The sequence below is a fragment of the Antechinus flavipes genome, chromosome 1 (assembly GCF_016432865.1).
Source record: "Antechinus flavipes isolate AdamAnt ecotype Samford, QLD, Australia chromosome 1, AdamAnt_v2, whole genome shotgun sequence".
NCBI classification, from domain to species: domain Eukaryota; kingdom Metazoa; phylum Chordata; class Mammalia; order Dasyuromorphia; family Dasyuridae; genus Antechinus; species Antechinus flavipes.
The window spans coordinates 659,063,455-659,089,903 of record NC_067398.1 but is presented as its reverse complement, the minus strand read 5'-3'; the positions used below and the strand labels follow the sequence as shown (position 1 = coordinate 659,089,903).

Sequence of the window (26,449 nt, the reverse complement as noted above, 5' to 3'; positions counted from 1 at the left end):
TAGAATTCTGACAAAGAAGGGCATCGTTTAGTTATCCACTCCCAGAAATGCCTTGACTATGAGAGTATTAGAGTAAAGAACTAAGATGTCAGAAAACTTGCTATTAACATAGGCAGCTAGATTCTAGGCCTGGAGTCAGGAAGACTTGAATTAAAATCTTACTTCAGACACTTATTAGCTATGTGACCCTGAGCATCCTCCACTTCTTCTGCTTCAGTTTTCCTCATCTGTAAAATGAAGATAATAGCACCAAACTCAAAAGCGTTTGTATGAGATTCAAGTGAGATAAATATGCGTAAGGCTCTTAGAACAATGCCTGACACTTAATTGGTGCCTGATAAAGGCTAACTGTTGTTGCTACTAATTTGGATAAGTCATTTCAACTTCTCCCAGTCCCATGAGATATTGATCTCTCAAGTTCCTTCCCAGTTTAATATTTTGTGTTTCCATTATAATAAATTCCTAAGGGATCTCCCTGACTCAGCTCCCTCCTCAGCTCCCAGATTAATCTCTTTGAAACACAGCTTTTATGATGCCATTCTTTTGTTCCAAGTCATAAATGGTTCTCTACTGTCCTTAAAATAAAGTCCAAATCCTGTCATTCCTAGCCTGTTACAACAGCCTGGTTTCATCCCAACCTAATCTTCCAGTCTTCTCTAATATGGCTCCTGTGCTCCACCCACACTGATCTACTTGCAATCTATCAAAAGATTCCTGATTTCCTGCTTCCATATTTTTTGCTCACACTGTTTTCTATCCCCTCAACTTCTCAAACTCTTTCCCCACTTACATGAATCTTTCAGATAGTCCAGTCCCCTTTCTCTCAACGAGGAATTCAGAATTGAGTAGATGGGGGTTTCCCCTCTCCCCAATTACCCCTCTCATAATGCTCTCTCCTGTAATCAAGTCACAGGCATTAAATGCTTCCTATATGCTAACCCCTCATTCAAATACTGGAGATAAAAAGAAAGGTGCTCTCAAAGATCTCCTTATCTAAATGCTCCAAGCAACATGGAAACTATTATATGCAGATAGATATAGCCTCTAAGAGATTAGGAGGAAGTAAAAAGAAAGAAGAGAAGGGATTTAGCTGAGGGAGTTAATTGGATCCTGCATTGATTTGTATTCTGCATTGATACTGGATTCTTATATGGTTATTCTAATTTTCTTGATGTATTTATTTACCATTTCTCCAGAAGAAACAGGGATCCAGGAGTAGGATAGTGGGGGAGGAAATCAAGAAACCGGGGCTTTGGTCCTAAATCTAGCAGTGACCAGCTTTGTGCCATTGGGTAAATCATCTAACCGGTTTTAATCTCACCTTCCTCATTTGTAAAATGGGAATACCTACGATTGTATTGCCTACCTACCAGAGGTGTTATATGAGGATTGAAGTGAGGGCATTGAGATTAGGATAGCAATTGGTTAAGTGTGGGAACTGAGTGAACCACATTGACTTCATTTTGTGACTTAATTCTGGAGCAAGTTCAGTGCCCTTTCTATTCAATTATGGGACTAGTCCAACTTCTAACTTGTGAAAAAACTTTATTCAATAGTGGGAATTGGGAGAAAACCTTATTGAATTGTTTGAATTCAGCCCTCTGTGATTGGGAAACTGGACCACCTCTAACCTGTTTAGAGACCTAGATTATGCTGACTAGAAACTCAGTTGGATGCAAAAATTGATAAAAGGAATTTTCTTACCATTGTACATCTCAGGTAGCCATATGTTTTACTGAAAACTGGCCCCATATCATTCAGTTATGGTTTTCATGTTCCTTTGATTTCATAACTTAGGAAGAATAGGACACCTCTTTTCTTGAATAAGGGAATTACACCTGTGTGGTATGAACCCATCCAATAAATTTCAGAGATCTCTCAAGGTGTAAAGAAAAAGTTTTATTCGTTTCTCAGGAGGAGCAGGTGTCACTCTCACCATACAAGGGGTGAAAGTGAGGTCCTGAGCATAAGTATCATAAGCAATATATATGTTCCCTAATGCAATATTAACCATCCCACCTTGAAGGTTCATCTCGTTGGATGAGCATAAAAGCTTTTTTTAAAAAAACTATATTAGAAAGCATCAGTCATTAAAACAATCTGACTCTGGCTGGGAAAACAGGTGCTAGATCAGTGGGAAACAGGGAAACAACACATAAATGCAAATTTAAACAAAGACATGTCTTTTGTTGACCCTGAGATATGTGTCCTCAATGTACAGGCTGGGTAACTAGATCAGCTTGATCTATATATATTCCCAAAATTGTTCTGTCTACCCAAATCCTGGGAATTGTTGTCAGAAGGAAAGGCAGGAGAAAATGGGAACCTGATCTATAGCTTGGTTAATTTATAGTTTTATTTTGAAGAAATATCAAACTTTTCCCATTCACACCTGTTTGCTTCTTCCTCCCAATTTGGAAAGTGATAGTCTTTTATCCAATTAGAAATCAGATTACTTAATGTTGTATTACTCCTTTTAATTAATTGTCCTTATTTGTTTCATTAGTTTTAATGTCTAAAAGTCTGTCTTCCTTAGCATTCAGGAGCTTGCTCCAAGCTGAGGAAGGGGACTGGTCCTGGTTTGTGGGGCAATTCCTATGTATTGCTTAGTAAATTGATGTGTCATTTCATCTTTCATCCACCAAAAAAGGAAATGAGGTATATAAAGTCCTGGGAAAACCTGAAAGTGATGAGGTTTGTGGCAGTCAGAGAGTTGTTAAAATCCCCTTATGGCCGGTGCACAGGTTTTTCATGAAAGAATTCATGAAACCCAAAATATTAATTGGCAAAAATGAAAGTTTATTGTTGGACAGGAAGTCAGTTGTGCTAAGAGACTGACTTCTTTAGTGGCAAAGTTCTATTAGGGAAATGGAGGCTGACACTGAGAAAAGAATGCCATCTCAGCGGGGAAGGATCCTAGAAGCAGAGCAAGCAGCTCAGGATCTTCTGCAAGGAGTGAGTTTAGAAACTGCCCTTTAAATGGAGTCTTAAGGCTTTGGGTTGAAAAGGAAGCCAAATTTTCCAGGCCTAGATGTTTATTGATATCCAGCCCAGATCTCCAATTGGAATTAACAACACTTCAAAGGGGAGCTTTTTGACCAAGATTTCTAATTGAATCAAAGGCTCTGATATCCCTAAAAGATAACTTATCTGGGGGGATATGCCTTCCCCAGGAGGGACTGAGACTCCAAAAGGGATCATATATCAAAAGGGAACACAGTTTCACAGTGATAATCTTACAGGGAACACAGTTTCCCTCCCCCTTCAGAATCACCATGTAAATTCTTTCCTAGTGTTTTTATTCTGCCTCACTACCATTGTAAGCCCTTGGAGCACAAGGACCTCATATTTCAGGAAACTTTTAATTGGCAGTTCCTGGCCCCAGATTGTGGGTCATAAAGGCATGCCCAAGAGGGCCAGGAGAACTTGTCCAAGCAATTCATGTCTCTTCAGGGCATCCCAGGGACAATCTCAGGATACAAAACTCTGCCTAGAACTACATCTCTTGGAAGAGAGGAAGCATTTTGTGTGCTGGATTCCACATGATCTGACCACCTATGTTTTACATCTCACTAGTTCTCCTTTAAATTTTTTTTTTTCCACAAAGATTGATGCTGAAAGACCTCTAGCAGTAAATGAAAACACTTGTTCCAGAGGCATTGGGATGTTGCCTTTCAGTCCTGCCAGGATCTAGGGTTTTTTGAGTTTATTTTAAAAAGCCTTATGTGAAAAGAGCCTTAGATTAGCTTTTTGGGTGGTTAATATTAAGGTTTTTCTAGATCACCATGCAGGGGTCCTCAAACTTTTTAAATAGGAGGCCAATTCACTGTTCCTCAGACTGTTGGAGGGCCGGACTATAGTAAAAAACAAAAACTTTGCTTTGTGGGCCTTTAAATAAAGAAACTTTATAGCCCTGGGTGAGGGGGATAATAGTCCTCAGCTGCCACATCTGGCCCACAGCCTGTAGTTTGAGGACCCCAGCTAGAGTTAACCAGAAACCTGCTGAGTTCTCCCAAAGTCCTCTGCTACATATCTTTCCTTGTTGTTGAGAGCAGATACTTTTTACCTTTCTTTGTATCCCCTGCCCTTAAACATAGTGCCTAGGATATAGAAAATAGTATAAATGAATGAATCAACCAAATGAATGGCTTGTCTATCCTTCCTATGAAACCATTCAGAAAAACTAACCAAAGTAACAAGTTCAACATCATATACAATGTTCCACTCCCTAAAAAAGGGAATGGAGGAGGGAGAAGGGAGAGAGGTAGGTGTCTTCTTCAGGACCAGATGGATTCATTATAATTAACCAGCATTCAGTTTCCAATTTTTTGTTATTATCTTTGCCATTTTCACTGTTGTCATTGTGAAAGTTGTTTTCCTGGTTCTGTTTACTTCACTTTGCAGCTGTTTGTTTACGTCTTCTCATGCTCTGTATTTAGCATGTTCCTCTATATTCATCAGTCTCCTCTCTGGTATAAAAGGAAAGGAAGGAAAGGGGAAAGAAAGAATAAAAAAGGATTTAGACATCCCTTACTCTCCTCAATACTATGTTCCCACTCCTGCCTTAACATACGTACAGCCAATGAACATTCCTGGATTTAAGCAGTTCTTTATACATAATAACCATATATAACACCCTGTTTGCTAATGCCCTGAAAGACAGCCTCATGTCTCAAAGAAGTTATGTGTGCAGAGTATATGATATGATTGTGAATCCATCGGTGTAATTATATATTTAGATAACCCACTCCAGGCATGTATCTTTTTTCCCCCAATTTATTTTTAACGGTTTTTTTTTTTCAATTTTGATTTTCAAGTTCTTTCCCTTCCTCTACTCCTTCCCCTCCCCACTGAGATGTCAAGTTCTATGATATCAATTATAAATATTTCCATATTAGCCATGTCACCCAAAAAAAAAAAAGGAGCAAGAAAAACAAAGTGAAAAAATTCATTTTGGACTCAAGAGTTTATCAGTTTTCTCTCGGGAGATGGATAGCATTTTTCATCATAAGTCAGAATTGTCTTAGATTGTATTGATCAAAATAGTGAAGTAATAAATAGTTGATTATCTTTACAACAAGACATTAAAATGTGCAAATTTAGGAACATCTCCTTCTCAAATGGTCATGTGAACTTTTTGTGCCCAACCTATGGAAGAGTCTTCCTTGATCATATTGGTATGACTAGTCTCTCAAAATAACAATAGAGCAATTCATTACACACTACCGACAAAATATTATTCTTGTTTTCCTCGTATAGGACATCATATGATGGTAGCTATCATTCTCGAAAGCAGCCAAATAATAAGGACCTGATTGTGGAGTATGAGTATGAGAGACTGGGATGTCCACTCCTGGTCTATTATAACAGTCCATGGAAACCAGTGATTGAATTGTAAGACATTATTACATCATTTTATAATAAGTCACATTCATACTCCCTTCCCCATTTTGCTTTTGTGGTGTTCTTTAGTCTGTTAGAGATCCTTACCAGGAAATAGATATTGGAAGCTAGTTCAGAAACTCAGGCTTATGAAAATATCATAGGATTTAATTAATAATAGGGGAATAAGGGACTCAGAATGTCACCTAGGAAGAATGAGCAGGAAGAATTATATCAGGCTATTCTGTAAAGAACATTTATCTTCCTCTCCTCTATAATCAGGACAACTCACTATCTAGAAAATCTTGTTTCATGTTTGTGCTCAAAAGAGGCAAAATGTGAAATAGCTAATTAGCAGAATTATTAAACTGTACTATGTCTTAACGAAGCTTGCTACTGGCTTCTCAACAGATTATGATCTGACTATAATATAAATCGAATTTTTAAATTGTTTAAATAATTCTGTTAATGCACAGTGGGATTTTTTTTCTATTTATCATTGCTTTAAGTATACAAATAAGATGGAATTTCTGCCCCTTTCCTTCCCCCACTCCCCTCCCCCCCCCCCAAAAAAAAAAAAAACAACATAGAAAAGCAAACCTAAAGGCAACAGGCAATAATGAGTGAGATCTTGCCTCACTAGTTGTATGATTCTGGACAAGCCTTTCAATTTTTAAATGCTCTAGACCACTCTTTTAAGATAGGTTCTGGGCTCCATGAACTTGTTTTTAAAAAATATTTTGATAACTATATATAACCAGGGGCAACTAGGTGGTACAGTGGGTAGAATATGGGACCTGAGGTGAGGTGTCCTTTCTGAGTTCAAGTCAGGCCTATATGCCCTGGACAAGTCACTTAACTCTGTGTGCCTCAGTCTCCTCATTTGTAAAATGAACTGGAGAAGAAAATAACGATTCCAGTATCTTTCCAAGAAAACCCCAAATAGGGTCACAAAGGGTCAGACACAGCTGAAAACACTGAAAAATAATGATTTCAAGAGAATTCCTTTTCATTGTAATCTCATGTATTTTATTTTATGTATTTAATAACATTTTTCTGGGGAAGAGTCAATAGACTTCATCAGGATGCCATGATTCATGATCCCCTAAAAAGTTAGACCCCTGCTTTCAAAGTATGTTTTGTAGAAAAGATGATGTCCTACATTGAGAGAGACAATTTCTTCACTTGAATGCCAATGAAATCACAAATGCAATCCTTTGTCCCTATCCTTCCTGTAAAATGAAATTCCTCATATTAAGGAGCTAATGCTTTGAGCAGAAGGAAAGTGGTTCTTTTCATTTTCAAGTAGGACTTTAAAGCTAAAGGGGTACCCAAGATACCAAAGAACATAATTGTGAGTCACAGCAGCTAATTAAGATATGTTAAAATTGGGAAAAAAAAGGGGAACCAGGACAAATAAGGAAGATCAAGCCCTCACTTAGAATCCCTTCAACTATTTAAATAATTGAGTTCTCCCAATCCTCAACAGTACCACTTTAGGATCTGGGAATTCCTTAAGCAATAATGGCCAGGGGCATAGGAGCTGATCTTCACCTCCCATTCTCAATAATGGATGAAAGGAGGAAATCTTATTATCTAAAGGAATGATTAGTTGAAAATCGAACAATTATGGACCCATTTCTTTGCAGTAGTGGGAAGTCCACAAGATGGAACATTACACATATTTTCAGACTTTTTCCAATGTACTGATGGTTTTGCTAATTTGTTTTCTCTTCTTCCTTTGTCCTTTTTCTTTGAAACAAATATTCTTTGCTATATAGGATAACTCTCTGAGATAGGGAAGAGCAAAGATGCTGAAAGAAATTTGAATGCAAAAATCTTAAGTTATCACTAAAAATTATATCTTAAAAAGTATTGTGGAAATTCCCTTTGGCATTCAAAATAAGCTACCAGGTGTCTATTTGTTGTTGTTAATACCATCTGATTTGGAAAAAACCATTAATTTCACCTTTTTGTCCTTTCCCCACAAATTCATTGTTTGGTCTAATTGGTACCAGAAAGAAATTAATGGAGGAAAAGAAAAACAACTCCTTCGGGAATGGCTAAAAGAAAAATTCTAATTGATTTATTGACTTTCTAGAATTACCCTGGTCACTAGTTGTAATTTCACCAGAATTTCTTCTTAGAAGCCACAGACTCACATTTTAGGATTATATCCTAACTCCTGCACCTAACACTGCATTTACAATATTCCACTAATGTACACACATCTTCTCTTTGTGTATATATGGCACAGGTGGAAAGAATCAAATTTTGTGGAAGTTGTTAAAACAGAATTTATTCTCATAGAACGAAATGGATTATTTACTTACAACTATTCCCTGACTGTTGGCAAAGCTTTGTGCAAATCACAAGCTCAGAGTTGGTCTTCTATGATAGATGCTTCTTCTAAGAAAGATTTGAATGCATGGAATAGAGAGGTAATGTTTATCTTAATTGCTTTAAAAAGGAAGTGGGAAAGGGTAGGTAATCAAGGGTCTTTTAAATGGGATAGTAAAAGCTTCAGGCAGCAAGATGATGCAGTAGATAGAGTGCCAGATCTAGAGGCAGGAAGACCTAAATTCAAATGTGACCTCAGACATTTACTAGTTATGTGATCCTGGGCAAGTCACTTAATCCTGTTTGTCTCAGTTTCCTCATTTGTAAAATGAGCTAGAGAAATACCTTTACCAAGAAAACCCTAAATGGGATCACAGTCCCATATATGAAAAAAAAAAAAAAAAAAAAAACAACCAGCTAAACAATGTTAAAAGCTTATTCATTAAAAAAAATATTTGACTTGAACTCATTTTGCATGCTTCTTTTCCAGAGCTCAATTACTATTTGATGAGCTAAAGAACGCAGAATGTATTCATATCTCTATTACCTCGACATTTAAAGGATATTGAACTTTGAGCCAGGAGAAGCAGGTTCTAGTCTTGGCTGTACCATCAATTAATTCTGGAATTTCCCTTCTCTGGGTCATAGTCTCTCAGCAGTAAAATAAGGAAATTAAACTGGGCAGTGAGGGGTTTCCACAGGATAGGAAGTCATAGTACAAATGAAAAGTAGGGTTTTAAAAGGTAAGGCAAATGAAGTGAAAAGTCAATAAATGGTGGTCAGTTAAGGAAATTTCCTAATTCTTGAACATGCTGGTATGTTTGTGGATGATGGTAAGAGCTAAGGTACTTTTTTGAGTCCTACTACAAAGTACAACTTCGGTGGAGTTGTGACTCATGAGAAATGAATAAGTTAAGAAAGAAGATGCATGCCGGAGGCATTTGAGGGAGAGTCTACATATAAGTATCCCCTAATATGAGGGCAGTAGTTTCAGAGAAGGGAAAAATTAGGAGCCTTTTTTTTTTTTTTTTTTTTTTTTTTGAGGAAAGGAGGAAAGTTATGGGAGGGTTTCTGCTAGACAACAGCTACCAGGACGGGAACTTCAAAGGTGGAGAGCTTATGGAATGGTAAAGATAGGGAGGGAACCATTTTGGTAGCAGGGGAAACAAGGAATATTCCAACTCTCCAGCCTCAACAAGTGAGCCAAGGAGAATGATGGGTCTCTTAATCTAATTCAAGACTTTTCTCATCTTTCTTAGAATTATGTCAACTGCCATGAACACAATGAAAAAGCTCCATTGCTATCGCCTCAAGCTGAATACCAGATTCTTGGGGGCTCGACATCTAATAGTATTATATTTAATCAAAGAAATGGGATTTATATTTTTCTCCTGCGTATTGTGGATCCCTATTATAGGTCAGCTAAAGTACAAAAGAGTTCTCTGGGGAAATTCCTTTTTCTAGAGGAACAGTGTTAGGATTATATTGTGAGGAAAATGTATGTGTACATCCTCCATCCCAGTCATCCCCTTCATTCCTCACGTGGAGTGTTAGGTTAAAAACCATAAGCTTTCCAGGCTGGAATCACCCCTAATATTGGGGTGGCAAGCAGTGGGAATCTTATCCACATCATCTCATTTCTTCTCTCTCTCTTTCTTTCTCTCTCTCTCTCTCTTTTCTCTCTCTTCTTCTCTCTCTCTTTCTTTCTCTCTTCCTCCCTTCTTTCCTCCCTTTCTCCCTCCTTCCCTCCCTTCTTTCCTCTCTTGGGGTAATGGAGGAATCCAGCTTGAAAATTTTCCCTTCTTTACATCTTCCCTTAATTCTGCAGTTAATTGTAGTCTGAGATCATAGGTGGGGGTGAGGATGCCATTTAGGAAAGAAACAAGGGTTATGATTCTCATAATTCTTATAGAATCTTGAACCTTTCCTTTTTAGAGTTATCCCTGCTGACTTGGGTTTCTTGACAACAGGAAAAGTTCTGATACATCCATTATTCCATTATTCCCAACCCATATCACTCCCCCATCTTAGAAAGGGAGAAAAAACATTTTCAAATAGGGTCTTAGAGATCAAACTGCGAATCTCTTGGGCTCACCTACACTCTTCCTTTTCTCTTGCAGCTACTGTGATTTGACTACCGTCTTCAGTGTATATGTCTATGGTGCTTTCCCAAAACAGACTCTACCTGACTATATAGTTGCCCTGTTGATAATATGTTTCATGCTCTTTTTACTCTGGCTTGGATACTTCATTCCAAAACTGACAAAATCACAATATGGAAACAGATTTAAATTATTTTGCCGGAATTTATGCCCCAGGAGTAAGGAAAAAAGAGGGAAATTTCATATAACTAAGTTAAAGAAATAAGGCATTCAAATGCATGGTTGTTATTTTTATTAAAATATTATAGGGAAATGTTATTACAATAAAATAAATTTGACTTTTCTTAAATTTTCTCTTGATTCCAATTTACAAATAACCTTTTCTCTCCCTCCCACCTCTTTTCCCCAGTGAGAGGGAAAAAACAAGAAAAACAAAACCTCTGCTAGAAGGATGTAGAATCAAGAGAAATTTTTAAATCCCTATAAGCCCATGTCCCAAAACATATGACTCATTGTACCCATTTAATCATCTCTGTCAAGTGGATAGAGTTCTAAATCATTAATCTTCTGGAATCATGGTCAATCTCTGTAAGGATCATAGTCTTTCAAAACTGTTCATTTTTGTAATATTATAGCATAAATTATATCATAAATTGTTCCCCTGGTTCTACTCATTTCATTAGCATTTGTTCAAATCAAGGTTCAAATAACATTGCTTCCTCCACCTATTCCTTATTTGAATAGACTTCTAATTGTATCCCGATTTTGTGACCTAAGTTCCCTCCCATATTTCTCCTGCTTTCTTTCTGTCTTCTCCCTTTTTTACTAACATAAATAGGCAGTTTTAAGAGCTAATAAAGTTACCAAGAATATATGGAAAAAAATACCCTTAAATCACTAATAATTAGAGAAATGCAAATTAAAACAACTCAGGAACTTCTCTACCTGCATCAGTCTGGCTAGAATAACAAAAAGGAATATGAGAAATGTTGGAGAATACTAACACACTGATGGTAGAGCTGTGAACTAGTCCAACCATTTTGAAATATAGTTTGGAACTATTCCCAAAAAGCTATTAAACTGCATGTGTCCTTTGACCTAGCTATGTCTATACCTCAAAAAGGTCAAAGAGGAAAAGAATCCATGTGTACAAAAATAGTTTTATCATCAGCCCTTCTTTGTATTAGCTAAAAATTGAAAACTTGTGGGACTACAGAATAGGGAACACAAAACTGAAAAACTTCTGCAGAGGTAATATTACTGCATCGAGGATAAGAGAGTAGTAGTTGACTGGGGGGGTGGGAGGGGGAATCATCAAATTTCTCTGATAAAAGTTTGGTATCCAAGATACATGTACAAACATTTATAAATGCATAAACATATATATGTATACACATGTGGTGTTACGTGTATATACATATGGTTACCTGCAAATACATGTAAGACTAAAAATCATTCCTCAACAGATGAATAGTCAAAAGATATGAACAATTTTCAAAAAAGGAATGGATAAGTGTTCATAATCACATAAAACAATGTTCCAAATCACTAATAATAAGAGAACTGCACACCAAAACAACCCTGATACTTTATATCACAACTTGCAAATGGACAAAAATAAGAAAAAAATCCCCACAATGTTGGAGAGGTCATAGAAGGATAAACGTACTAATACATTGTTGGTGGAGCTATGAAATGATACAACCATTTTGAAAAGCAGAGATCTTATTTTTACAATATTAGAAGAGAAAAATATACCTCTCGTGGCTATAGATAGGAGATACATCCTCAACCAAATAAGAGAAACAATTCCAAAGATAAAAACATAATTTTGATTACTTGAAACTGAAAAGTTTCATCAGAAATCAAATTAATGCATCCAGGATAAGGGAAGTGATTGAATTGGGGAAAAAAAAATCTTTTATCACATTTCTTGATAGTGACCATACTCCAAGTGACACATAATCCAAGACAAATAATCAACAAATATAAAATATTCCCCAATAGATATGGTTAAAAAGATATGAACAAACAGTTCTCAGAAGAATTATGAAGTATTTACAATCATATGGAACAATGTTCTAAATTAATAAGAAAAATACAAAATAAAACAACCCTAAAGCTTTTTTTCACTTCCTACAAATTGGCAAAAATGAACAAAAACAGTGTTAGGGGAATTATGGAAGGATAAACACACTAATTGCTGATAGAGCTATGAAATGGTGTCATTTTGGAAAACAATTTGGAATTATGTAAATAAGCTAAAATATCTATACCTTTTAAACTGGAGGATCCAGGAAATCATCAATGAAATTTTAAAAACAAAAAACAAAGTGTCTCATTCTCTCTCTTTCTCTCTCTCTCTCTATATATACACACACATATAAAAAGTCCATATATATCAAAATATTTATAGCAGCACTTTATATAATAGCTAAGAACTGGAAACAAAATAGATTCCTATTAATTGGGAATTAGCTAATCAAATTGTGGTACATGAATTTCATGGAATAATTACTGTGCGATAAATAATGTGTGTGATGAATACATAGAAATCCCTGTTCTCTCAGTGCTCTAGGAAACTCTTATGTAGACTATAAGTTAAAATGTCATCTAAACAAGATTGGGAGATCTCTATAGAAATGAAATGAGTTCCTTCCTATCCCTATCAACAAAGAATGGGTTATTAGTCAGAGCATGGGGAAGGTGTGGGTGTGTATATATATATATATATATATATTTATATACATATATATATTTGGAAATAAAATTGATATATTTATCAATTTAAAAAGTTCAATGCTTTGTATTTATCTGGGCAGTTAAGTAATACAGTAAACAGAATGCAGGGCCTAAAGTCAGGAAGACATCATGAGTTCAAACCCTGGACAAGTCACTTAATCCTATTTGCTTCGATTTTTTCATCTGTAAAATGATCTGGAGTAGGAAATGGCAAACCCATTCCAAGATCTTTGCCAAAAAATTTACTTATTTTTTCTATATTGTATCTTCACTTCCTCCTCCAGGAAAATGTAAGCTTTTTAGTTCCTGGAGCTATTTTTAATTTTATTTTGATTTTGTGAATTCCTTAAGAGCAGAGACTTTTACTTTTCTTTGTGACCCTAGAACTTAATACTACCTGGCACATAGTATCTGGGTAATGTTTATTGATTATTGATAATAGTCACAAAAAAGAAACTGAAAGGGGAGAGGAGATTATAGTTTCAGAGCTGATTTCATCCTACACAATGATGAGTTTTTGGAGATCCTGAAATTTAGGCAGTCGAGGAGTTTTGTTTTTGTTTTTGTTTTTTGGCTGTGGTGGCAAAACCAATGAAAAAGTAGGGAATAGCAAGATAGGTGAACATAATCTTACTGGGATGTGATAAATATGGAGAAAGATGGGAAGACAAATGAGTTAATGCAGAATGAAGTAAACAGTTACAACAAAATAACCTATGTGATGACCTCAACCACGCAAAGATCAAGAATGCTGTGTGATTTTAATGACCAAGTTTGGTCCCAGAAAAGAACTAAGAAAAATACACCTTCCTTCCTTCCTTTGCCTAAGTGAGGGGATATGGCGTGTGCAGTCAGACATATGGTGGGTGAGTTGGTTTTATTTAACTCCTTTTTGTTGTCTCTGTTTTAAGGGATCTCGTTTGGGAAGAGACGAGAGAGAGGGATATATTTGGAGATAGAGGCGTTAGAAAAATAAAAAGTATCAAGAAGAGTACGAGAATAAAGAAACCAAGCATTAAGTTCTGGGGAAACTAGGTTAGTGCTGCAGTGTAGAGTGTTCCGCTGGCGTCAGAAAGACTCATCTTCCAGCTTTCAAATCTGTCCTCAGATTCTGGGCGAGTCAGTCAATCCTGTCTGTCTCAGTTCCTTCTCTATAAAACGAGCTGGAGTAAGAAATGGCAAGCCACTCCAATAGATTTACCAAGAAACTCTTGATGGGGTCACAATGAATTAGACATAACTGAAATGACTGAACAACAACTAGGGATACATTGATTAAAAAAAAACAAAAACAAAAAAGAAAAATAGCCCCTATTCTCAAGGAGCTAGTATTCTACTGGGAAAATAACAACCTTGACATTCTTGATTCCACATTCAATAGAACTATGGCTCCTTGAATGGAGAGACTGTTTGCTTTCTGTCTGTCTTTGTATTTGCAATACCTGGTATGCCATATTTGTTGAATATGGAATTTGTCATCCATTAAAGCCCCTTGATCTTTTCCAGAAAATTATTTTCTAGCATCACATTGTCCATCTTGTCCCTATGAAATTGATAAGTTTATCGGAAGTAGATCAGATCTTACTAAATTTGCTCCCCATCCCCATTTTAGAGATTGGTAAACTACCAGGTGACTTTTCTCAGCTACACACAGCGAAACGTTCTTGGAGTCCTCTGGGGTGAGCAACGTGAAGAACCTTTTTGCAGGAGTTTGGGATAAGCTGGAAGACCAGGCCCTGGAGATTCCATGGATCTGAGAACAAGAACAAAGTGGAGCTCCCCAGAACCTACCTGGTGGGAAGTTCTTGAAAGGCCATTCAGGAGAGAGTCTCCCTGAGCAACTCCTGGGTTCCTGCCGCCTCCTTAAAATGAGCCAGTTCCTACAAGAAAACCAAGCTCCTCCATCCGTGCCCTGAAAAGATGAGAACTCAGACCCAGGCACAGAGAAAGGGAGGTTCTAGTTCTGGTTCTGGTTCTGGCCCTGATCCTGCCTTAGAATCAGTCTTCCAATCTCTACAATGGAAGAACCTGGATTTGTGTTAATCTCACACTCTTTTGACTCTGAATGTCTATATTCGGGCTCTCCAGGTGAGATTTTGTCTGGATCTGGAGGTGGGCAATCGCTCTCTGCTGTGTCCCCTTCCCCAGCTACACCTCCTGCCCTGAGCCCCAGCCCTGGGATGGGGGAAGCAGGTGAGAGTGGGCAGCCAGGAGATGCCTCTGTGCCCCGGGAATTATTACAGAATGTCAGGAAAGGGTCTCAGAAACCGGCGGGTTGGAAATAAAGTGAGAAAAAGGAAAACCCAAGGACGGGAAGGTCATGGGATTACACTGAAGTCCAGCTCTCTGGGCTCCCATGCTGGGCGCTCTGTGCTCTCTCCCACCTGTCTCCTTTCTTCTCCAGGTCCCCTTCCAGGTGTAGCAGCATGGCCTCTGCAGGGCCCCAGGTGTGTCCCTCCCACTACCTCAAAGGCTGCACCCCTGGGGCCCGGAGCACTCACTGGGGCCCCCACAGAACCTCGGGCCCGGGGACAGGGAGTGAGTCCAGAGGCTCTGAGCAGAGGACTTCAGGGGACAGTGTCCCCCCCCCCCCAATCCTTCCCTCCAGAGCCAGGTCTGGCAGAGGCGCTCCCCCCTCCCACCCCCGGGCACCCAGTGTGGCCCACAGAGCTAACGGGGAGCTGGGGAGAGCAGGCTCTATGGCACTGGCCTGGTATCTGGGTCATTCTTTAGCAGCCCAGAAAGTTGTCATGGTGCCAGTCTGTTGTCTAGGACTCCCCTCACGATCCTCCTCCCTGCCCCCCTGGCCCTTCTCCCCCTGCCACCTCCCCTCCTCCCCCTCCCCCCCAACTCCCTTCCCCCTGTCCCCTGATTCCTCTCCCCCTGCCCAGTTTGTAAAGATTCCAACATCGTATTGTATCAATTAGTTCTACTTAGTACCTTGTTTCAGGTTCTGGCCCAAAACATCTTCTTGTAAGATCAGATCAATAATCTATTAACTCTAATGAGTTAGCAGTTTGTAAAGATTCCTACCCTGCCCCCCTGGCTCCCCTCCCCCTGCCCCCCTGGCTCCCCTCCCCCTGCCCCCTGACTCCCCTCCCTCTGCCCCCCTGGCTCCCCTCCCCCTGCCCCATGGCTCCCCTCCCCCTGCCCCCCTCCTCCCTGCCCATGTCTTCACTTCTCCGAGAACTGTAAGCTGGCGGACTTCCTGGTGGCAGAAACCCCGGTCTGGCCTGGTGGGTGCCCTGACCCCCCGTTGGTTGGGAACATGGCAGCCCAAGTGGAATCCCCCTTCTCCCGAGAATCTGGCTCAGGATGCCTTCCTCCTGAAGCGCGTGCAGCAAAGCAAGCGGCCTTGGTCAGCATCAAGCTGCTCACTCACTCCCAAAGGGTCCCTCTTTCTTCCTCCCCCTTATTTCCTCTGGGCCAGGCTGGCAGCCTCCGGGTTAACTGTTCCTTCAGTAAGTGCCCCCCGCGGGCTCGCTCCCTGCTAGGGGACGGGGACCAAAACCCTGCAAGTCTCTGCCCGCAAGGAGCCCGATGCTATCAAGGAGAACCCCCCCCCCCAATAAGTAAATATAAACTCTGTGTGAGTAGTTGGAGATAGGAAAGGACTAACAAGATGGGGAGAGAAAAGAATTAAAATTGGCTTTAGGAACCTTGAGCTGACCTTTAAAGAATTAAGGATTATAATTTGAGGGGAAAGCAAGAGATGCAGTCTTGTTATGGGGGCACAGCAAGCTGGCAGACAAGAGGAGGAGTGATGGTCTAAGTCTAAGCAGAGGACCAGGGATCTTAGCTAGGGGCCAAGGTTAAGTGCTTTTTGCGGCTTTGGGAATGTGGCAGCCTGTTAGGGCTTCTGCCCCTTCCCCAACCCTCCATGCTCTGGCTCTGCCACGGCCGGGGCTCTCGCCCGAGTTCCGCCCTTCCACCTCAGTTTCCCTGGGTATGCCCTGAATAAGTAATAGCCCCACTCCTGGAAATCCTGAAATAGCACTGAGTCATAAAACCTCGGGCACCTTCTCTCAAAAGCTCGCTGGGAGAATTCCCCCTCCCTTTGAGCTTTGCCCCTCCTCACTGAACCCTGCCCTCCACCTTCTTATCTCGACCCTCATCCTGTCAGAACTAGTCCTGGCACTAGGGCTTGTTCCCCACCCAGTATTCTCGCCCCCTTTAGCTGCCTTTGTTTCCCCAGCTATAAAAGTCTCTGCATTAGTTGCTGGCTGCCGAGTCCCATACAGCCGGCTAGTCTAAGTTCTCCACAATTAAAATATTAAAAACCAAGCTCTGTCTTGCCTCAGTTTCTCCAGCATTGACATGGGGAGCCCCCCTCTAGCATAGTGTGCTTAGGTGCCAGGGAAGGGACACCAAGCTGGGAGGGAGGGGTTGGAATGCTTCAAGAGCCTTTTATTTTAACTTCAAAGGAAAGCACCTGCCAGTCTGGAAAGTGTCCCACCAGTCTGGGAAGTGTCCCACCAGTATGGGAAGCACACCCTGCCAGTCTGGGAAGTGTCCCACCAGTCTGGGAACTTTCCCGCCAGTCTAGAAAACACCCCGCCAGTCTGGGAAGTGTCCCACCAGTATGGGAAGCACACCCTGCCAGTCTGGAAAGTGTCCCACCAGTCTGGGAACTTTCCCGCCAGTCTGGGAAGCACACCCCGCCAGTCTGGAAAGTGTCCCACCAGTCTGGGAAGTGTCCCACCAGTATGGGAAGCACACCCTGCCAGTCTGGAAAGTGTCCCACCAGTCTGGGAAGCACCCTGCCAGTCTGGGAAGCACCCTGCCAGTCTGGGAAGTGTCCCACCAGTCTGGGAACTTTCCCGCCAGTCTGGGAAGCGCCCTGCCAGTCTGGGAAGTGTCCTACCAGTCTGGGAACTTTCCCGCCAGTCTAGAAAACGCCCCGCCAGTCTGGGAAGCGCCCTGCCAGTCTGGGAAGTGTCCCACCAGTCTGGGAACTTTCCCGCCAGTCTAGAAAACATCCCGCCAGTCTGGGAAGCACCCTGCCAGTCTGGAAAGTGTCCCACCAGTCTGGGAACTTTCCCGCCAGTCTAGAAAGCGCCCCACCAGTCTGGGAAGCTCCCTGCCCTGGAGGAGGAGAGGGAAGGGGGCCTTCTCTTTTCCTTGGTCCCATCTCGGGGCCTCAGCCTAGGTTTGGGCCTGTGGGCCTGAGTCTCTGTCCTGTACTTCCCCAAGTAAAGTACCTATTGGCACCTGACCCACAATGCCCTTTGCCCCTCTGCCCTACTGGAGGTAAATGAGGAGGGCACCAAAGTGCATCAAAGAAGCCCCGTCCCCGATTGGCTCTTTCAAGCTGCTTCTGGTGTGGGAGAAGCCAGAACAAGGTTCTCCAAGGAGTCTAATGTGCCAGAACCCTCCCTGACAGCGGCTCTGCCCGCAGGCTTCCTGGCAGCTGTTCCCAATCTCTTTGCCCTGTGGGGCCCTCCCCCCCATCCTGGTCTTGCAGCCGGGCAAGAAGCTCCCGCCACATGAGCTGGCCCACAGAGCCCACTGTCCTGAGCCGCTGCGTGATCCCTAGGCCCTGGTCCAGTTTGAGAGTGCGGAGGCTGCTGGCCGGGCCCATGTGGTGAGCCATCACTGGAATAGTTCTGGGGTGGGGGAGGCAGCACCCCTCCTGCTCCCTGTGCCAGCCCAGAGGCTGAGGGGCCCAGATCCTCTCGTTCACCTCCCCACCTGCTGGACCCCTTACCTACTCTGGCTCTCTCCCGGAGCTTCCTTGGAGCCCCAGCCTGTTCTGTCCCTGCCAAGGTTCAGCGTGGGCCGGCTACCTCACAGCCGATGGTACAAGAGGCTTTCATCAGTACTCTGGATGTGGGCTTGTAGCCCTGAGCCCCCGGAGCAGACCAGCGAGTTCATGGGCAAGGAACATGGGGGGAAAAGAGTGTTAGCGGTAGGGAAAGGGCTGTACAACTACTCATTTTTGTGGCCCTCCAATAAATGTCTCAGTTTCTGATTCGGGCCCTGTCCCTGTGTTTAGGGAGCTGGATGTGCTTGGACTTCTCTGTGCTCCCATCAGAACCCTGCCTTGGGCTTGGTATCTTTGGCTATGGGGGGAAGGAGGATGAAAGCTAGAAGCAGTAGCTGAATCCTCTCTTCTCTGTCAGATCCAGAGTCATGGCTTTGGGGAAATGATCTGGACTAGAAATCCAGCATACTTGGGCTCAGGTCCCAGTGCTCCAATAAACTAAGGGAGCTCCATCTGGGATTACACATCATTCCCTTTCCCTAGGGCTCCCATCACCTGCTCTTGAGAGTTGGTTCTGTTTCTAAGTATTTACAGGAGCAGGGATTTCTCCTCTCCCCTTCTTGGTACTTGCTGGAATTTAATAATTGCTTGTTGACTTAAAACCACGCCAGAAGGATGCCTCCAAGTAGAACCTCCCTTGGTTCCTTTCCCCTGCTAGCTCTCCTATTCTCAGTCCTTTTTCATTTCTCTCCAGCTTCTCCCTTCTGGTGCCTTCAGTTAAAATCACCTTCAACTAAAGCTACTGAGTTACCGCTTTCATTTTCGTTATTCTTTCTGGTTCTGATGGCTTCTTTCATCTCCCTTCCTTCCATCAGGTTAAGATGACTAAGCATAGTCCTTTCAAAAACTTTCCACCTTACCCCGCTGCTCTCACCCCATTGCCGCCCCTTTGAGATTCACTTCATCTCTTGGTATATCAACCCACCTAGATCAAAGTTCAGTACCTCCCTCGTAATCTTTTCAACCCCAACCCTGCCCTCATCCTCTGTGATTTTGGTCTCATCAGTTCTGATGCTCTGGCTTTCCAGTTCATGGACCTCCACTCCCACAGCCACACTCTGAGGTGGTCCCATTTTAGAGCTATCATTCTACTGCTCCTGTTCCCTCACTCCTCCTTAAACCCTTTGTTTTCCAGAGCAAAGCTCTTGAGAAAAGAAGAAGAGAGAGAGAGAAGAATTAGGAACAGGATGGAACAGCCATCTAAAAATGGAATGAACCCTCCCAGTAGAAAACAAGTTATCCCTTAAATAACAAGAGCAGATGAGTGCTTTCAGGGAATATTGAGGGGGATTCGTGGATAGGTGTGGATTGTATTAGAGGAACCCTGGCACTTCGGTCCCTCCAAGATAACTCAAGAGTTAGCTAGTACTGTCTCCCCTTCTAGAATCCCTTGGTTTCTTATTCTGGCCAAAGCCAGCTAATCTTTAGTGCTATGACATCTGTCTTCTCCGGTCTTGTGCTACAGTTAGGATATCACAGAACTGGGCTTACTGGGACCCACTATAAATTCACCTTATCTAACGGGGCTCTCTCTGGTGCACCTCATTGATTCATTCCACAAGAATTATCTTGATAGAACAGTTCCTATCCCAATAGTTCTCTCAACTGAAGCCTTGTAATTCCACCTTAATTTCTGATATTTTGAGATCCTGAGTTCCCTTCTCTTCCCTCTCCTTTGAAATCCCCTTGGAAGCATCAAAGTTGCGTCATTTATGTACTTAGAATTCAACCTTTCCTAATTCTGAGGTCACTCCATCAATTTTACTCTCCATCTTGATACTTCCCTCTGTTTTCCTTGCCTACAAATAAGCCCACTTTCCCACCACCACCACCATAAAATACCTTTGATTTTCTCCATCTCATCAAAATCTTAAAAATAAAACAAAACAAAACCTAATACTCTGCCTCTACTTCATTCTCTTCAATTCCTTGTAATACAGTTTCTGACCCCGCTATTCTCAATCTTTTTTTGTCAGATCTCTTAATTTCTAAATCTAATGGCCTTTTCTCAAACTTCATTTTCCTTGACACCTTACACTTTCAACATCTGTCCTTCCATCATCCTAGTCTCCATTTTCATGTTTGACTGTTCCTTCTAAGACTTCCACTACTACATCTTCAGCACGGCTATCTCCCAATTGTCTCTTTCCCTAATCTCTGCCACTCTGTCTCCCCCACCTCTGTCTCCCTGCCTCCATCTGTTTATCTGTCTCTCTCTCCCCCTCCCTCCCTCCTTCCCTCTTTTTCTCTCTCTCCTCTGTCTCTCTCCCCCTCCTTCCTTCTCTCTCCTTTTCTCTGTCTCTGTGTATTTGTCTGTCTTTATCTCTGTCTCTCACACATACTCAGCTTCCGCAGATACAGTGCTCACTCCTACCAGGATAATACACCTTTCCCTGTGCCCTTGACTTCAGCCAAACATTTCTGCTTGTATCTTCTGGGAATTCAAATGAAGTTTATATTCCTACACAAACCTGCGCCTTCCTCCAAGTTCTTTCATTCTATTGAGCCCAAGCACCAGGATTAAAACCTGAGGCATCTCTGGCTCTTCGCTCTCCCTCACGCCGTTAATTTGCCAGAGCCCACTTCTATAACATTTCTCGGAGCTGTCACTGAATGGCCATGTTAGTTCAAGCTCTTGGAAACTCTGGACCGCTGCAATTGCTTTCTGTTCTCCTTCCCTGCAGTGCCTCTAAAAGCCTTACTCACGTAGCTGCCAAAATAACTCACTTGCCAAGAGCTGTAACTTCCACTGCGATGCTCTCTCTCATTTCCCCCCTCTCTCACTCACATGGCAGCAAGCCACGCTCACTCTCTCCCCCTGGACTACTGAGAAGCCTCCTAACTGGCATCTCTGGTCTCTCCCCTCTTCAATGACTCCTTCCCTTGGCTGCCAAAGTGCCGTCCCTCATGCAAAGGGCCTGGCCAGTTCCCTGCTAAATAAATTCCAGGAGCCCTGTTATCTCCGAGATCAAACAAACTTCTCAGTTTGGCCTTTGAAACTCTTCACAACTGGCTCCAATCAACTTTTCTAAGCCTGTTATAAATCCCCTTCTATATACTCCGCAGCCAGCCAAGTTGTAAGCGCCCGTCTCTCTCGCCACCCACTGTCTTTGGGCAGGCCGTCCCCCGTGGCTGGGCCTTGACTCCCAGACCCCTCCACGTTTCCTTAAAAGCTCAGTTGGAGGCTTCTCCTCATTCCTCAGCCCACATGCTAGAGTCCCTCCCCCTCATGAAACCGCCTTGGGTTTGGGTTTTTTAATACCTCCTCATACATTCCCGCCTTGAGGGTAAGGAGGGTGGATTCCCGTGCCCAGCCTGACACAGGGCATTTAATGCGGTCACTTAAGATTTTTCACTTCCCAACAATCATCCCTGGCTCCTTCTCTCCTCAGAGAACAGAACTCTTCAGCCTTGCTGCACTTGGCGATCAGCGCCAACCCCCTTTTAGAGCCACTCTGTGCACTTTCCACTCGGTTTGGCCACTGATCATTCCTAGAACTCTGGGCAGGCTCCCACTGCTGTCCATGGTGCTCCTCTGTCAGGAACGCCCTCCCTTCGAGGCTCCCCTCATGAAGCCTCCCCCCGCCCCAGCTTTCCCTTCCCAGAGCACCTTGTCCGGCTGCCCCATCACCTTGTGCTTGAGGACCCCTTGAAGGCAGGGGTCATGGGCAGGGACTCGCCCACAAGCACCGCCTTTGCCAATGTGCCCGGCGGCCCGTCCCTGCCCGCTTGCTGTGCTGACCTCCCGCGCGTGTTCTTTCTGCCCGGGGGAACCTAAGGTTCTCAGGGGCCGGGATTCCTCCCTTTCTTGCCCGGCTGGTCCCCATCACCCAGCCCGTGTCTGGCACAGATTAGGTGCTTAATGCTGGTTGAATTGAATCCATCTTTAAAACAAAGGGGTCGGTGTAGACGGTCGTGTCAGTGGGTGACATTCTAAGATATAAGATGTTCTCTTCTCCAAAGGCTTAGAGCATTCTCAGTTTATAGGAAGTTCTTTCCCTTTCTGCTGGGGCAGCGCCCGGCAGTTCTAGCCCCAGCCCGGCCACCAACCTCCTGTATCCCCCTGCGCCAGTCCTGGGCCCCTTCCCTAGCCTGCAAAACAATGGCGGGTTTGGGATTAGATCATCTCTGAGGTCCTTTCCATCTCGAGGATTCTGAGCCGGTCCATCCCTGCCCCAGGACTCACGGGGCTCTGGTCCCTCCTGCCCATGGGAGCCCCATCCTCAGGTCTTGTGTATGGGCCAGGGAGGATGGGCCAGAGCTATATCAGATACACTTTAATAGAATTTGGGGGACGGACTGGCCGTCCACATGCACTAGGCTCCCCCCACCCCCCGGGTCCCTCTACTTCCTTAGCCCAAGGGGCTTGTCAAGGGTCTGGCCTGGGCCCCAGGCCCTTCTGTCCCCCCTCAACTGGGCCCGTGGCCAGCTTGGACTTGACTCCAGGCTTTGCCTTCTTGGAGGCAGCGCCCGATTTCTTCTTTCCAGGGGGGTCAAGCCGTGGAGTCGGGGGGGTTCCCCCTCCTGGACAAGGTTTGGGGGCCGGTGGGACAACCGCCAGGTCCCACTTGATCTCCTCATCCAAGGCTTTGAAGTTGTAGAAATAGTCCATGTTAGAGACGGTGTCGAGGATCTCGGGAACGCTGTAGTCGAAGGAGAGCAGCTCGTCGGGAAGGTTGAGGGACCGGATGTCGGAGGAGGAATCGTCGCAGGCCCCCGCTGGGGGCGGAGGGCCGGGGCCGTCCCGGAGCAGGCCCAGGCCCCCCAGGCCCTCCCGAGGAGACCCCTCGGGCTCCGTGTTGGCGGGCGAGCAATCGAACAGCTTCATGGCATCCTCCAGGAGCACCTTCTCGGGCAGCACGAAGGGCTTGGGCGCCTCCAGGGACTTGTTTTCCTCCAGCAGGGGGGACTCCTCGGTGTCCGGGGCGGGCTGGGCTGGCACTGACTCCATGGCCGCGGGGGGAGGCTGCTCCCCGGGGCAGCAAGGAGTGGGGGGGAAGATAAGGCTGGCCACGGCCCCTCCTCCACCGCCCTCCTTCAGCTCCTTGGGCTTGTCGGCGTAGGCTGGGAAGCCCAGGGGCTCGGGGCCTTGCAGCTGGCTCAGGCGGCCCTTGAGGTGACCGTAGGCCCCGGGCTGCAGCAGCGGCTCGCCGGGCAATGTGATGAGCAGCTGAGGAAGCTTGTTCTCCTTGGCAGCGGAGGCCCCCAGTCCGTCCTTCTGTAGGTGAGGGGGTAGCTCCAGGAAAGAAGGGGGCACCTCGTTCAGCGGCCCCGCCACGAAGCCCAGGGGCTCGGGGGCCGGGGCGGGGGCGGGCCCCTCGGGCGGGAAGTAGGGCACCAGGTACTGGGGCGTGCCGGGCACAGACTGGTAGTGGGGGTACGGCGTGGGCTGCACCGGCGCCTTGAGGTAGCGCTGAGGGTCCAGGAGGTAGCTGCCCGGGGACCCAGCCCCGTTGCCCCCGCCGCCCGCCGCTCCGCCCCCGCCCGCAGCCAGCTTGTACAGAGACGACTGGCCGAAGTCTGTGGTGGCCCACTCGATCCGGTAGATGCGAGGGTCAAAGAAACAGCCGCAGGGCGCCATCTGGAAACCTGGGGCCGCAGGACACAGGGTGTGGGCAGGAGACCGCCGCTCCGGCTCCCGGGAGCCTCCCTCACCCTCTTCTAACACCCCGGGGGTCTCCTCGGCCCCCCGAGGCTGGGGCCCGCTACGGGCGAGGGGAGGCGAAGGCCCCGACCAGCCGCAGCTGTGGGTGAACCCTCGGCCCGCAAACCCTCGAGCTCAGGCTCAGCCCCGGTGGGTGGGAGTCATGGACGGGGCTGACGGTGACCGCACGTGGGGGAGCAAACGGGGCGGGGGCAGAGCCCTCCCCTCGACTCCCTCCAAGCCGCCGGACCCCGGGCACAGAAGTACCTGCCGGCGGAGACGGGAACACTTCTTTCTCTTGATTTTGGGGATGGTATAGGTTGGATGATCCTGAGAGGCGAGAGCAGGAGAGGGAAGCGTCAGGCACAGCTCCGGGGAATTGTGGGGCCCAGAAATGCTGAGGCCGGGAGGCCGGGGGCCGCCGGCTCCACATGCGAAGGCTCTCCCCGGCCCTTTCCTTCAGCAGAGCCCGGTGATCAGCTCCCGGGGCCCACCAAGGGCAGGTCCAGGCCCGAGCCCTCCAAGGGCCGCCCGGAGACCCCCATGCCCTGGCCCTTGTCTGGGACCAGGCCCCCAGGGCGGTGACTGGGAGGAGGAAGGGAAAGAGCATGCGACCCCGGATTCTCCCCATCCTGGAATCCGAATTCCAGGCTCCGGGCTGGGGAGGACCTGCTCTCCCTCTCCATTCCCTCTGGGTTCTCTCGGTCCCCCGGCAGCTCTGGGGTCCGCCTCGGCTCGGAGCGTCTGCGAGCCCGCTGGGCCTCTGCTTGGGGCCGGGCCTGCTGGACCGCGGATGATTGATGGGGATGGGAAAAGGACCCTTACCGACAGAAGGGAGGGGCTCAGGGAAGGCCTGGACAGGCCGGCTAGCTGGGCTCTCTGGCTTGTCCAGGGGCCGGGGGCTGTAGGTCTCATGGGCTGCTGCGTAGAAGGCTTTTGAGTGCTGCATGACTGAGGTGCCTCCTGGGCAGGAGGCCGAGCCCTCGCCCAGCCCGCGGGCGAGGTGGGTGGGGAGAATGGGATCGGAGTGTTACAGGGCGCGGGCAGGTTCTGTTTGCATGGTTACTCCAGAAGGGGTTCCGGGAGGCGCCCCGGAGTTCCGAGATGCTCAGTCCGGCCCTGGGGAGGGTGGGAGCGGAGGTGTCGCATCGGTCCCGGCCCCTGGCCCGGCCAGCTCTCCTCGGCGCCGCAGCCAAGAGGTGCCCCTCCCCCAAGCGTAGGGAGAGCCTGGAGAGCAGCTGAGGGGGACTGAGGACAAAGGCGGTGGTCCCTGCTCCGAGGCTGGAGAGGGAAGCAGGGGAGGCTCCGGGGACGGCCCGCCCGCGTCCGGGAGGAGCGGAGCTGGGAGAGGCGGACAGCTGTGTGTCCCCCGCGGATGTGAGCAGGATAGGAACAAGTGCGGAAAGGAGACCTGGGACTGGGCTCCATCAGTGTCATCTGAGTCTCAGGCTTCTGGCATGTAAAGTGGGACAGTCTTATCTTCATTTTACAGAATCGGAAACTAAAAGGATTTGTTAACTTGCCCCTGGTCACCCAACCAGGAAGAGTTGGAGGCAAGATTTGAATCTCGGGCTCCTGGACTCCAAGTCCGGCCAAGTTATGGTGAGGAAAGAGAGAGGAAAAGATAACCGAGGGGGTTTATAGGCCAGGGACCAAAGGGGCGCCTCCGATGTCCTGGGGTTCTGGCAGGGATGGCAGACACGGACTGTGCGTCTGACTTGGGCTCGGCCTTCTTATGTACGGATGTGTCTGAAAAATGGCAGAATCTCGGGCTTCTCTGGTCCGACCCTCACCCAAGCAGAAGTCACCCAGTCTGACGGAGACGTCACCATCTCCGAAGCGCCTCCTTCTGCTTTGGAACAGCTGGGCCTGTTCCCTCTCACCAGGAGCTAGCTGCGGGGTTAGGCAGGTGAGGGGGGGGTGGGGGTGGGAGCTGGGGAGCGCACTCCCACCCAGGCCAATGTCTTTTGGGTGTGCAAGGGCCAGAGCCCCATCCCCCTCAGTCTCAACCACGAGTCCCAAGAGACAAAGCCCCCAGTCATCGTCCCAGGGCAAATCCTGGACTGCCGCAGGTGGCTGATTCTGATCCTCACTTTGCTGTGGGGCTTAATGGGGTCACTTCCAGTCTGGGTCTGAGTTTCTTCTTCTGTCAAATGGGAAAAAAATCATTCTTACTTGCTGAGGACCAAATGAGAACATCCGAGGGCTTTGGGGAGGATGCGACCTGTCCTCCTTTCCAGAGTCCCAAAATGTCAGGGCTGGGAGGGCCCCGAGAGGCCCTGTGGGCCAGCTCTTCCTTTTGTAGATGGGGAAAAATAGGGCCCACAGGGACAAATGAGTCACTCCCACGCGCGTGGCTAGTAAAGGGCTAGCTGGGGTTCAAAACCAGAATATCCAGAAAACTTAAATTCAGCATGACTATCTTCCCCCAAAGTCCTCCCTTCACACTGGAGGCCACCATCTTCCAAGTCACCC

The 26,449-nt window shown here is 45.9% G+C and overlaps 2 protein-coding genes across 2 annotated transcripts in view; one reads left to right on the top strand and one right to left on the bottom strand.

The window, feature by feature from the left end:
* The window catches only part of CATSPERD (cation channel sperm associated auxiliary subunit delta), a 135,698-nt gene extending 124,929 nt beyond the window's left edge, over window positions 1–10,769 (top strand). Inside the window, exons 19-22 of the mRNA XM_051971797.1 lie at window positions 5,260–5,394; window positions 7,640–7,823; window positions 8,982–9,139; window positions 9,843–10,769. Coding sequence (XP_051827757.1) covers window positions 5,260–5,394; window positions 7,640–7,823; window positions 8,982–9,139; window positions 9,843–10,089 — 724 coding nt within the window. The 3' untranslated portion in view covers window positions 10,090–10,769. The remainder of the gene's footprint in view (window positions 1–5,259; window positions 5,395–7,639; window positions 7,824–8,981; window positions 9,140–9,842) is intronic.
* An 11,823-nt stretch (window positions 10,770–22,592) lies between these two features.
* PRR22 (proline rich 22) lies at window positions 22,593–24,923 on the bottom strand. Its single transcript, XM_051971796.1, has 3 exons — window positions 24,800–24,923; window positions 24,242–24,304; window positions 22,593–23,919 (listed from the first exon to the last, which is right to left on the bottom strand). Exons 1-3 carry the CDS (start codon window positions 24,921–24,923, stop codon window positions 22,700–22,702), a joined length of 1,407 nt encoding a protein of 468 aa, XP_051827756.1. The 3' UTR covers window positions 22,593–22,699.
* Between the last annotated feature and the right edge of the window lie 1,526 nt (window positions 24,924–26,449).

What these genes read in the sequence shown, in the direction of transcription:
- PRR22 (XM_051971796.1), bottom strand. Translation starts at nt 24,923, where the DNA reads ATGCAGCACTCAAAAGCCTTCTACGCAGCAGCCCATGAGACCTACAGC. An exon ending in TGAGCCCCTCCCTTCTGTCG is followed by an intron (nt 24,305 to 24,799) that starts GTAAGGGTCCTT and finishes CTCGCCTCTCAG; the next exon opens with GATCATCCAACCTATACCAT. An exon ending in GTTCCCGTCTCCGCCGGCAG is followed by an intron (nt 23,920 to 24,241) that starts GTACTTCTGTGC and finishes CTGCGGCCCCAG; the next exon opens with GTTTCCAGATGGCGCCCTGC.